Source organism: Perognathus longimembris, chromosome 8 (assembly GCF_023159225.1).
Source record: "Perognathus longimembris pacificus isolate PPM17 chromosome 8, ASM2315922v1, whole genome shotgun sequence".
NCBI lineage: Eukaryota > Metazoa > Chordata > Mammalia > Rodentia > Heteromyidae > Perognathus > Perognathus longimembris.
In genome coordinates, this window is record NC_063168.1 from 5,165,124 (window position 1) to 5,177,902 (window position 12,779).

General features: G+C 48.9%; 1 protein-coding gene across 3 annotated transcripts in view; it reads right to left on the bottom strand.

The window, feature by feature from the left end:
• Rfx8 (regulatory factor X8) overlaps positions 1-12,779 on the bottom strand; it is a 69,679-nt gene that overhangs the window by 18,154 nt on the left and 38,746 nt on the right. Inside the window, exons 6-11 of one of the 3 annotated variants that reach the window (XM_048353535.1) lie at positions 11,202-11,262; positions 6,514-6,624; positions 5,429-5,506; positions 3,600-3,713; positions 2,226-2,376; positions 711-769 (exon numbers count right to left, since the gene is read on the bottom strand). In XM_048353535.1, coding sequence (XP_048209492.1) covers positions 711-769; positions 2,226-2,376; positions 3,600-3,713; positions 5,429-5,506; positions 6,514-6,624; positions 11,202-11,262 — 574 coding nt within the window. Of the gene's footprint in view, positions 1-710; positions 770-2,225; positions 2,377-3,599; positions 3,714-5,428; positions 5,507-6,513; positions 6,625-11,201; positions 11,263-12,779 lie in introns of those variants that run through there. The other 2 variants (XM_048353537.1, XM_048353538.1) reach the window with 2 other exon arrangements.

Sequence of the window (12,779 nt, forward strand, 5' to 3'; positions counted from 1 at the left end):
TGAACTCAGGGCCTCATGCTCTCACTTGACTTCTTAGCTCATAGCTAGTGCTCTACCACTTCAGCCACGTCACCAACCTAACCTTTTTGTTAGTTAATTGGAGGTAAAATCTCTCAAGACTTTTCTGCCTAGGTTGGCTTCGAACCCTGCTCCTCCAAGGTCTCAGCCTCATGAGTAGCTAAGATTGCAGTCATGAGCCACCAGTGCCCATTTTATCGTAGGCCTTTGAATACTTCAAACCCAAGATGGACTGGAGATTTGGGTGCAGGGCCCTTTGAACCCATCTTTGGCCCTTCTCTACCTACTACTCCTTCGCACTAAGGCACGAGAAGGCCAGAGCTGAGGAAACTGGCAGTCCAGAGGGCCACACTCGGCGGGGAGGGCTGCTTCTCTCTTTCCTATCTTCTGTGGGTCCTTTGCTTCTGACACTGGCTGGCCCAGGTCAGCCCATGACCCCGTGGGACTCCTCTTGCATCTCTACAAGCAGGAGGCACTAGCTTCCTCTGCTGTGCACGGGGGGCCGAGGCGGTTGCAGCCTCTCCATTCAGGGAGCACCATGGGGCTCCCGGGCACCGGCGGCCAGCGTCCCCTTCCCGGCTGCCCTCTGCCCTGCGCGGTAGGAGCTGCCTCCTTCAGGCAGCGACCACGGCTCGCAGGGAGACCTGTGGCTTCCGGTCTACGCTCCAGCAAACTCCTTCCTTTCAACCCACCTTGGCCATGTTGGAAAGGTAGGTCTTTCTTCGTAGTCTTTTCACAAACACCGTGACTTCTGTTAAGAAGACCCAGGGCCATTATTCATGTCAGGTGCATGGGCTCCTCCAGGGGATAGAGGGGAGGGGAGGAGAGAAGTAGGGAAGGGAGGGGAGGGGCCCAGGGCAGAGCAGGAATCCCAGCTTCCCCTCTGCCGGCCCCTCCCACAGGGCTGACATTCCTCCAGCAACTCAAGTGCCAGGAACAGTGCAACCCCAGCACTGAGCAGGCATGGCCCTGGGAGGGGAGGCTTGGGCCGGGTAATTAGGTCATGGGGGTGGGGCCCTCCTCCCCTCTCCTCCACTGTGTGAGGGCAAAGCATAAAGGCAGCCATGGAGGCACTTGGAAGCAGCCCTCCCTAGATTCTGAGTCCGCCAGGGCCTTGATGTTGACTTTCAGTCTCTAGAACGGTGGGAGCCAAGTGTCTTGTTTATAAAGACACCTAGCATGGGGCATTTTTGTTGTCGGTCCCTAAGCTGACACAAACCGGGGCTCCAAGGAGATTAGGACCTCGCCCATCTCTTCAGAAAATGATCAAAGGAAAGGGTGACAGGAGAGCCGATGGAGAGGAGGACCATTCCTCTTGCGTGCATTCACTTATCCCTTTGGATAAATGACTCTCACATGCCGTTGGCTCCGTGAATGTTCACTGATGAGATGGCGGGAGAAGGTGGGGTTCCAAGAAAGGAGATTCTCCTGGTTTTATTAGGTACTGGTCAGGGAAGGCTTCCCGGAGGCGGTGAGAGTTGATCTCCATAGGAGTTAGTCAAGGAACCGGGAGACGGGAGTGGCAGAACAGTGCAGAGTGTAACAGAACAAGGACCTTTTGGGGGACTGCTGGTCTGTGTGTGTTGGTGTTGGGGAGCCCACCCTCCTGGGTAGTGGGGGTACCTACGGCGGTGGAGGCAGAGGTTAAGCAGAATGGATGGGCTCAGCTGGGCACGGGGCCATGATCAAATCATAGTTTTAGGACAATCACTAGGAAAGGAGGGCGTGTGGCCGAGGGGCTTGGGAGACCGGAGGCGAGAGCACCAGGCAGGAAGTGGGGGAGAGCAAGAGGAAGAGGGAGAAGGAGGGGGACTCCTGCTTCTCTCGCTGTTCCTCCACTGTGATGGAGGAAAGGGGCCCAGACTTCCCCCGGGGGTGAGGCGTGGGGGGGAAATGAGCCGGGACCCTATTCTGCATGCACGCCCCCAAGACAGGGCCTTAGGAAACAACGGCAAACCAACTGGAGCTCAGAAGCGTGGGGAGAGAGAGCGCCGGCCTGAACTAGCCGGAGGAGGGAGGGCAGAAGTTGGGGGAGGCCACAGGCCAGGGCGGGGAGAGGCGCCAGGGAGAAAGCGGCCCCCGCCCCTCTGGACCCGGAGTCACCGCAGCACGACAGGACGGCCAACACCCGACTTCCAGGCTGGTTTCGTGCTGGCGTGGAATTCTCCACCTTACCCGACGTGCTCTTGTTTCTCCTGGATGCCTACCTTTGAGTTTGCAGATCTGCAAGAGGGCTGGAAAACCTTGCAGAGCATCAAGAAGCCAGAGCTTCAGTTTCTTACTAAATAGGCGCACAGATTTCAGGTACTGAATAGAAACATCTTCCAGAAAGTCATGAAGGAGAATGTTTTCAATTCCCTGCAATGACAGCGTCCAAAACCCTGTGACTTTCTCTACTGCAGGGGGTCTCGAATTACCAGGGACTGAACTCACCGGGACCCCAGAAACAGGACAGGTCATGGCGGGGCCTCAGGGACCACCCCGCCCTCCCTGGGGGGTGGGGTTGGGTGGGGGAGGCCATTGCCTCCTTGATAGCAGGTGCTGTCAGACTGCTGTAGCCAGTACGTATGTCGGTCGGAGTATGGATATGGAGTCTTCTGGGGGTGGCACTGGGGCTGGCACTCTACCACAGGGCTGTATCTCCAGCCTCTGAACTAATTAGGGGAAACAGCAACTCCATGCTGCCCTGTATTAGGTGGATCAAACCAGACATTTCAGCACAGACCCCACCTGCATTTTCTACGGTGGGGTCAGGAAATTAGCAGCAGGGGCAGCAGCTCACACTCGGAACCCTGTGATCAGGGACATCGCAGCTCCAGGTCAGCCTGAAATCCGGTGCTTCCAAGGGACGTTCCTGTAGTGGTTCTGAGGTTTGAACTCAGGGCCTCGTGCTCTTTAGACGCAGGTGCTTTTCTGCTGAGCTACTCTTCTACCCCCTGTTTTGCACTGGTTATTTTGGGGGTAGGGTCTCACTTTTCTCCTGGGCATACACCTGGACGGTGGGTCTTCTAGTTTATGCTTGGTTGGGAGGCATGCGCCACTATGTCCAGGTATTGGTTGAGAAAGTGTCTCACAAACCTTTTAACTGGGTGGATCTCTAAATACATCCTCCTGATCTCAACTTTCCAAACATTAAGGTGAGCTATTACAGCTGAGTCAGCACACCCTGCTTGGCTTTTTCTTTGTCAGTCATGGGGCTTGAACTCAGGGCCTGGCAGCTGTCCCTGAGCTCTTTCTCTCAAGGCTAGTGCTCTACCACTTTGAGCCACAGCACCACTTCCAGTCTTTGAGTGGTTAATTGGAGATCAGAGTCTCACGAACTTTTCTGCTCAGGCTGGCTTTGAACCTCCATCCTCAGCTCTCAGCCTCCTGAGTATCTAGGATTGCAAGCAGGAGCCACGAGCCATCGGCACCGGACGCGGCCTTTTCTTTACAGGAGGAAATTCAGAAAGCAGGGCTGAGTTAGGCAGAGATGGAAGGGCTCAAGCCGTCACCTCACTGCAGGCGGGGGCTGCAGTTCTAACACAGACACGCTCACTTTCCACCCAGCATACAAGGCCGAGTCCCGGATGTCTCCCTACCTTGTACAGCTGCACATCGTAGCATCTCAAGAGCTGGCGCACATCAGGGAGTGTCATGAGCATGATTGTGTCTGGCCGCAGAGATTTCCAGAAGGATGTAAGCAAGCTCTCCACCTAATGCCAAAGAACACAGCGCCCGAGGCTTATTTTGTATTTTGTAAGACTAATTCCCGGTCTTGACTTCATTAGTCCCAAAGGTCAATGGATCAATTCCTTTTTAAAGCTGGATTTATTTTTGTTTATGCGGCACCAAGGAATCGAACTCAGGGCCTTGTGCATGCTAGGCAAGCACTCTACCAACTAAGCCAATTCCCAACCGAACAGATCAATTATTATCCTGAAGACTAATGGGATGAATGGGAAGTTTTGCTTTAGCTTTTCCAAGGTAAATATTTAAAATATCCTCCCTCCCTCCCTCCCTCCCTTCCCTTCCTTTTCTTTTTATGTCAGGCTTGAGGCTTGAACTCAGGGCCTGGATGCTGTCTCTGAGCTCTTTTTTTTTTTTCCCCAAGGCTAGTGCTCTACCACTTCGCTTTTTGGTGGTTAACTGTAGGTAAGAGTCTCATGGACTTTCCTGTCTGGGCTGGCTTTGAAAGATGATTCTCAGATCTCAGCCTCCTGAGTAGCTAGAATTATAGGCACAAACTCACTTGTGCCAACCTTCTTTCCTTCCTTCCTTCCTTCCTTCCTTCCTTCCTTCCTTCCTTCCTTCCTTCCTTCCTTCCTTCCTTCCTTCCTGCCTTTCCTCTTCCATTCTTTCTGTGTCAGTACAGGGGCTTGAACTCTGGGCCTTGGTACTGTCCCTGGCTTCTTTTTGCTCAAGGCTAGCACTCTACCACTTGAGCCACAGAGCCATGTTGGGCTTTTTCTGTGTATGTGGTGCTGAGGAATCAAACCCAGGACTTCAAGCATGCTAGGCAAGCACTCTACCACTAAGCCACATGCCCAGCCCGCTTAGTTGGCACGCTACCCCCAAGGCTGGCACACTACCACTGGAGCTGTTGTGTGATTAATTGGATGTGAGTCTCAGGGACTTTCATGCCTAGGCTGGCTTTGAACCTCAATTTTTTTCTAACAACCGGTCAAAGCCTGCCTGCCAGTTAGTTCCATGAGAGAACATAGACCTTATTTTCTTCAGGAGGTTTTCTATTTCTGACCACAAGGGGGCTCTAGTTGATTATACTAAGGGTAACAATTAGCCCACAGGGGCCTAGTCAAGAGTTGAGAGTAAATGCTCATTGACTATCTGACCACCTTGATCATTTGCCACCCCAGAAGGAGGTGTGCCCGTTTAACTGTCGAAAGCTCTCCACTGGACGGAAGGTTGGAAGCACCTAGGACCGGGGAACCCAAGGGGGCGGGGCACTGTGATGCCCAGGTGAGACAGACACCAACAACACAAACTCAGCTCTGCTAGAACCCTGCTACCTATCTATCCTGCTTCCAGCCCTCTGCAGGGGCAGAACCTGCCATGCGCACATCAAAGCCTCATTCTTTCTCGCTTGGCACCCAGCAAGAAAATGGCTCTTTGGCAACAATGAAAATCTGAGGCGAATATTACTATCCATAAGCTACGCAAACTCAGCTGGAGGTAGGATGTAAAACAAATGGGCCAGATTTGTATTGAAAGCATAAGGTCAACCGTGTGAGGTACATTGGAGACTTTCCGAGTAATTAAACTGAGTATCAGCACCACCTTCAAGAACTTGCTCACTACCAGCGAGTTGCGCTGTCGTGCAATGGAGTGGCACTAGACCTTCCTCAGCGTGGTCTCAGCAAGGGTGACCGTGGGACTCACAGAGGCTTGTCATCTACAGATGGAAACCTACCCTCTCGAATTCTTGGATCCTCACATTGTGTAAAATGTCTTGACAGTAGTTACAATATTCGTCCGCAAGCAAGAACATCTAGGAACGACACGGGAAATGAGGTCTGCTTTTACCAGTGACCAAGAATGCATCCACCCGCCAAGACCTTGCTACAGGCTATCAGAGACCATTTGTATTGCAATTTTTCTAAAATTATTTTATTCTATTAATTGTGCCAGTCCTGGGGTTTGAACTAAGGGCCTGGAATCTGTCCTTGAGATTTATCACTCAACTAAGATCTAGCACTCTACCACTAGATCCACAGCTCCATTTCTAGCTTTTTTGGTAGTTAATTGGAGAAAAAAGTCTCATGGACTTTCTTGCCCAAGCTGGCTTCGAACCATAATCCCCAGATCGCTGTTTCCCGAGCACCTAGGATTACAGGTGTGACCCACTGGCTATTTTATTTATTTTAGTTTATTTTTGTGCTGGTACTTGGGCTTAAACTCGGGCCCTCACATTCTCCCTTGGCTTTTTTGCTCAAGGCTGGCATTCTACCACTTGAGCCCGACTCTACTTCCAGCATTGTTGCTGGTTTCCTGGAGATCAAAGTCTCATGGACTTTCCTGCCTGGGCTGGCTTTGCCCGCAGTCCTCAGATCTCGGGCTCCCGAGTAGTTAGGATTACAGGTGTGAGCTAATAGCACTTGGCAATTTTGATACAACAGTAGTGGGCTCTTACTTGGGCCTCACTGGGTTTTAGTTCCCCTCAGAAAGGTACACCATATTGGCGTTTAGTTCACGTGGCTCTCATTTTGATGTCTTAACTTGCAAATTTACAAAGGCCATCAACTTTTGATACCTAACTTCCTAAACCCTAATTCACCTCACCACAATTTCCCAGTCCCAGTTTCTCGAAAATCTACCCCAGAGGTGTGGGGCAGACCTGAATTTCCTGACTTCCACCAAGTTCCAAAAGGAACCATGGGTCTTGTGGCTCTGAGAAGATGCAAGTATTATCCCAGGAGGCTCAGCAAGGACCACGGGCAAAACAAGGATTCACTGCCTGCTGAGCTTAGGCGCCCCCCCCCCCCCTCCATGGCCTACCACTGGATAGGAATATTTCTTCGCCAGTTCTTGTTCCCAAAATGGACATCTTCTGAATTCCAGCTGAGGAGGTTCTACTGGACCTGTCTGTATTGCAGCATGATTTTCACACTAGAAATCATTTACACAAGGGATGATTGTTACTTTAAAAGAAACTGCATTTTCTATACTAAACGTGGATACTGTAAGTTCAAAGAGCATTCTCTCTTAAGCACACTTCTGAAGGTGTTATTGGTTCTTGAGACTTCCCCCCCACTCCATTCCAAAGAGAGTTAACCTTTTTCTATAATTCTAATAAGCTAACAAGGGAGAGGCAGGGTTTAATATATTACCCAAACATATCACTATGGGAGTCACGTGGTGGGATCAAGTGATATTATTATCTATGGCTAAGTTAATGTCCCTGATATATCTGTCCACTATCCATATGATTGTTGCTCCTGAAAACAAAACTGTATCCTGGATTATCATGCATCCTTATAAAGATGGCTAGCTATATCAGAAACTCCAGGGCCACAGCCAGCAAGGAAATGAAGGAGACATGTTTTCCTTTACAGGAACTAGTTACAGCATGGGAAAGAAGGAAAAAGAGATTCTGCCGAGAACACACACAACATTCCCTCCTGTGTATCCTCTCTCCGTCCTCTCAAAGAGGGGGAGCAGAGCAGCTCCTGATTTGAAGAAAGGATGTCGGTTTTACTTGAAATGATTTCTATCCAGGTGCCTGTGTCTCACATCTGTAATCCTAGCTACTTAGGAGGCTGCGAGCTAAGGATCTTGATTTGAAGCCACTCTGGACAGAAAAGTAGAGGAGATTCTTATTTCTAATGAATCAGCATGAAGCTGGAGTGGCGCTGTGGCTCAAGTGGTAGAGTGCTAGCCTTGAGGGAAATAGCCCAGGGACAGTGCCCAAGCCCTAAGTTCAAACCCAGTATCCGCACACAGAGGGACTATAACACAGAGGACAGTAAAAGCCAATGATCCAGGGATATTCCTGGACTACGGAATAGTTTGTTTTCTAATGGAGTGGCATGAACTAATTCCTACAAATTGGACATTGAAGTGCAAAGCCCACTGTGATGAAGTGTGGTCTGCTCTGTTCCGACAATGCCAAGGCGGGCACCGAACCCCCGGCTTTCTCAGTTCTCGTGGATGCAGTGAAGCTCAGCTCCTCTTTCCTAGACGCCCTGTGCCTCTGTGGGTTTCCGTGTGTCCTGACTGCATGCCGTACGCTTCCGGGCAGGGCAGCTGCTCTACAGCCGTGCTCAGTGCCCGAGAGGAGCAGAGCCAGGCTGCTCTCACCGCACCGGACCCCACGCCACTTCCGCTGCAACTCCGAGTGCGCTGCAAGCAACGCCTTCTGACTGGAAAAATGCATATCACACACAGCATAGCAATGTCACACTGAAACTCCTCCCCGGGATACTTTTAGGGGAGAGCAGGGGTGTCCAGTCTAAATGCACACTTGGGGAGAAGCACAGAACCCGATGGCTCCAGGGCTCGACAGCGTGGCACGCTGGCTGCCCTGGGAGTGGTCTGGCCATGGCTCTTCTCTCTGGCACAGGGTGGTGCAGGCACCAGGCGGGCTGATCATCGGGAAGGAGAGGCCTGCTCCCCAGAGCTGGCAGGCCTGACCCTGAGTGCTTGTGTCAGCCAGAGCCTGCGGGGCCTCCCAGTGTGGATTCTGAGCTAGCCCCTCCTACTCCCAACCCCAGTGTGGCCCTGGGGGGGGGGGGAGGCGGGGTGGCAGGGGGGCAGAGCCTCTGCCTGCTGCTGGGTGATGGTTTCTGAAGGCACACATAACCAGATGGCTCCGAGCTACTGAGGTTGGAGTCCCTGCAGGAGGTGCTGGGCAGGAGAGGGGATTCCGGAAGCACCCCGAGTGTTTCCTGTGCTGGAGACCCAACTCAGCAAAGGGGCAAAGGAAAAGGGGAGGGATTCCGTTTAGAGGTTCCAGGGATACTGGCTACAGTTTGGGTCAAGAGATACAAAAATATGTTAAAAAAGATCATCCTTTATTCAATCTTCCGTGAGCATGTGTGCTATAGATTGGTGTTAAATGGACCAATGGATCATGGACCAAATCCCCCCAATGGCGAGCCTTTTCTCCTCACGAGGATTTTTGTTGTTGGTGGTGGTGGTCGTGGGGCTTGAACTCAGGGCCTGGGCACTATCCCTGAGCTTTTCTTTACCATTTTGAACCACAGCTCCATTTCCAGTTTTTTGTTTTTTTTTTTAAATGGAGAGAAGAGATGCAGAGACTTTCCTGTTTGGCTGGCTTTGAACCCCATTCTCAACTCTCAGCCTCCTGAGTAGCTAGGATTAGATTTGTAAGCCATCAGCATGGGGCCCATTGTTAACATTTTGATACAGACTAACACAAGACATTATAGATCAGCCCTGAGGATAAAGTGGGAGACAGCTTCCTACAGTCTCTGCTCCTCTAGCCTCCATCTGTCTCTCCTGTGTTACTCCATCAGTCACCCTGGATATCCTGATGTGGTTTTATTTTCCCTTCCTCTTTTTCTTTTTTTCCCTTCCTGTATCCTGGGGCACACTGTTTCTAGAATTACGTCCCCCAGATCGAAAATACCCAGCCACGCTCCTTTGCAAGATGCCTTGAGGATGTCCAACAGTCTTTTGGCTGACATCCCAATTCCTCAGTCTGGCGTCAATAACCCCTCCACCATCTGGACCTCACCTCTTCTTTCCCCTCCAAGCCTGAAGCCTCTCACCTCCTCCCACCAGCTCCTCGCCGCCTCCACCGCGTCACCTCAGCTTGAACAGAAGTTCTGCCTCAAGGTGAAAGAAGCCCAATGGTGCCGCCCAGGATCAGCTCAAGGACAGACAGTACAGCTGGCAGATTCATGGCCCACAAGGGATCCACAAAGGAATCCTTCAGGCCTGGAACTGTGTTATCTTACATGGCCTGAGGGACTTTGCAGAAGGGAGTTAAAGCCCTTGGGATGGAGAGACAGAGGTCGTTGGAAGCACAAGATCTTTCTCGGCTGCGGAGCACCAGAGGGACGGCAGCATGACAAGGATTCCTTCCACCTTTGCTGGCTTTAAAGACGGAGCTAGGTGCCGTGAACCAAGAAGTGTGGGTGGCCTCTAGAAGCTAGGAAGTGCAAGAGACAGCCTCGCCTCTACAGCCTGAAGACCCCTTGAGCTTCAAGGACTGGTGTGGGGCTCATGATCCACAGAACTGCCGGATAAGCAATTTGTATTATTGTTGTGTGTGTGTGTGTGTGTGTGTGTGTGTGTGTGTGTGTGTGTGTTGCGCATGTGCACGTGTGAGCGCATGCATGTGTCAGTACTGGGGCTTGAACTCAAGGCCTTGTGCTCTTGCTGAGCTATTTTGCTCAAAGCTGGTGCTTTCCCAATTGAGCCACACCTCCACTTTAGGCTTTCTGCTGGTTAGGAGCTAAGAGTCTCATAGCGTCTGCCCAGGTTGGCTTCAAACCTCAGTCATCAGATCTCAGCCTCCTGAGTAGCTAGAAGTACAGTCAGGAGCCACTGGTGCCAAGCACCTGGTGTTATTTTAAGCCACTGGATTTGTGCTAATTTGTTACAGCCGAGGGAGGAAATAAAGACAGGTGGTCTCTTCTGTAAAGTCCTCACGAATGACTCTAGCCCACCGCCACCTCCTCTCTGCCTTTCCATTCCCCAAATCACCCACCAATCCTGGCACGGTGGTCTCAAGGTCAGGAGGATGGAGTCCTGGTGGGACCAGTGCCCTTGTAAGGGAAGAGCAGAGGCCAGAGGAAGCTAGGAGGCCTAAGGACACAACATCAGGTTGGCCATCTGCCACCCACAAGAGGATCTCACTAGAACCCAGCCATGCTGACTCCCTGGCCTCCAACTCCAGCCCCGAGAGCCAGGAGGAACAAATTGTTGTATAACCTTATAAGTGATTAGTCATATAGATTTTGTTACAATAGTTCATCATAGTACCTTGAACTAAGACAGTGTCTCAGTACTGTCATATTGTCTTGGCCAATAAAGTAAAATTCATAGATTAGCTATTCATCACCCCACTATCCTAATTCTAAGAGTAATATAATATATGTAATAAGCATATAAGAGATTACTCTTACTTTACTTGTGCTGTACTTAAGTAATATACTGTAATATAGAGACATTTTCAGGCAAATTTATTGCTAACAACCTGTACATCTTTGTTCATGTGTGTACTAGCCCCAGGTCTTGAACTCAGGACCTGGGTGCTGTTCCTGAGTTTTTTTTTTTTTTTTGCTGTTCCTGAGTTTTTTCAAGGCTAAGGTTCTACTTATTTGAGCCATAGCTCTACTTCCAGCTTTTGGGTATTAGAGATGAGTCTCTCCGCCTTTCCTACCCTGGATGGTTTTGAACCGTGATTCTCAGATCTCAGCCTCCTGAGTAGCTAGGATTATGGGCTTGAGCCACCTGTACTGGCTTTCCTTTCAATTATAGCTCAAAAAATACCGCTAAGCAGCAAATGTGCAGCTAAGTGGGGTGTTCCCAAGGGCAGGGGCTCCATCTGTTCGTGCATACTGATTGGCCATAGTGGAAATTCAACAACCACAGCTGGTGGGTGACTGGTTAGGCCTTATCCACACAAGGACACACATAGAAAAACAGTGGCATCTACTTAAGGAATGATGGAGCATTGCTGGGCTGATAGTAGTTCTGTTTTACTCAATACTCACTGTTTCTTCTTGTTGGATTATGCTGTTATAATCAGGAGAGTTTTCAAAGGCAACCATGTCTCTGGTGTGGAAAAACAAAGAGGAGAGAAGTCATTTTAGCAAGATACCTATCTCTAAGCACAAAAATGAAAATTCTTTTGCAGCAAGATTTATTTGGAGTGTAACATTTAATTCAAGATCTTCCTCCAATTGTCTATCTAGAAATGGTGATTATCATGTGCTTGGGTTTTTTATTTTGATTAAAAAATTAATTAGCTTATTTTTATTGTAAAGGTGATGTACAGAGGGGTTACAGTTATATAAGTCAGTTATAAGTTATGTAAGTCTTTTTGAACACTGTACCCCCTTCCTCATCTTCTCTCAGTCTTTTCCTACCTGACTCCCTGACCCCCCCCCAAGTTGTATAATTTGTTTTCAACATAGTGTCTAGTGTCACTGTTGCATTTGTTCACCCTTTATCTTATTATTTCTGTGCTCCCTCTTATCCTCCCCCAAATAGATAAACTTACATACAAGAAAAAAAGGAACAGAAATAAAAAACAACAACAAAGGAGAAATAAAAACTAAGACAAGACAATAAGCAAAATAACAAAAAACCTTGTTTCCATTTCTTGGAAGTTCATTTTGATAAACATAATTTTATATGATCATATGCACAAAGCTATTAAGCCTTTGTGGTACTCCCCTAAGAACAGCCTCCTTTGGTCTCACTGTGTGAATGTTTGCAGTCCTGTTTGTCATGACCAAGTATAATTTTTTTAATCTTTTACTTTCCATTGTGCTTACTTGTAGATTTATAGGCACCTTCTAGTTACTATTACATTCTAGTTACAAATGAGGGAAACCATGCAACTTATGTTTCTCTGGGTTTGACTTACTTCACTTAATGTATTTTTTTTTACAAGTCTTTCCATTTCCTTACAAATGGCATAATATCATTCTTTCTGATGGATGAGTAGAATTCCACTGTGTATATAAACCACAGTTTCTTGATCCACTTTTCCACTGAGGGTCATCTGGATTGATTCCATATCTTAGCTATGGTAAATAATGCTGCAAGGATCATGGTTGTGCTGGTAGCTTTAGGGTGGCCTTGTTTGTGGTCTATTGGATAAATGCCCATGAGTGGAATTTCTGGGTCATAGGGAAGCTCTATGTTTAGTCTTTTAAGGAACCTCCATTCTGCATTCTAGAGTGGCTGAACAAGTTTACATTCCCACCAACAGTGTAGTAGCATTCCCTTTTGGCCACCTCCCTGCCATCATCTGTTATGGTTAGTTTTCTTGATAATGGCCATTCTAACTGGGGTGAGGTAGAAGCTCAATGTTGTTTATATTTGCATTTCTTTGGTGGCCAGAGATGTTGAGCATTTCTTCATGTGTGACCATTCTTACTTCTTCTGAGAAGTCTCTCTTTAAGTCTTTAGCCCATTTATTAATTGGGTTGTTGTTTCTTTGAGGGCTTATGGGGGGGGGGCTTAATTTTTTTGAACTCTAAGTAAATTTTAGATATGAGGCTCTTGTCTGATTTATAGCTAGTAAAAATATTCTCTCTTTCTGTGGGCTTTCAGTTTATCTT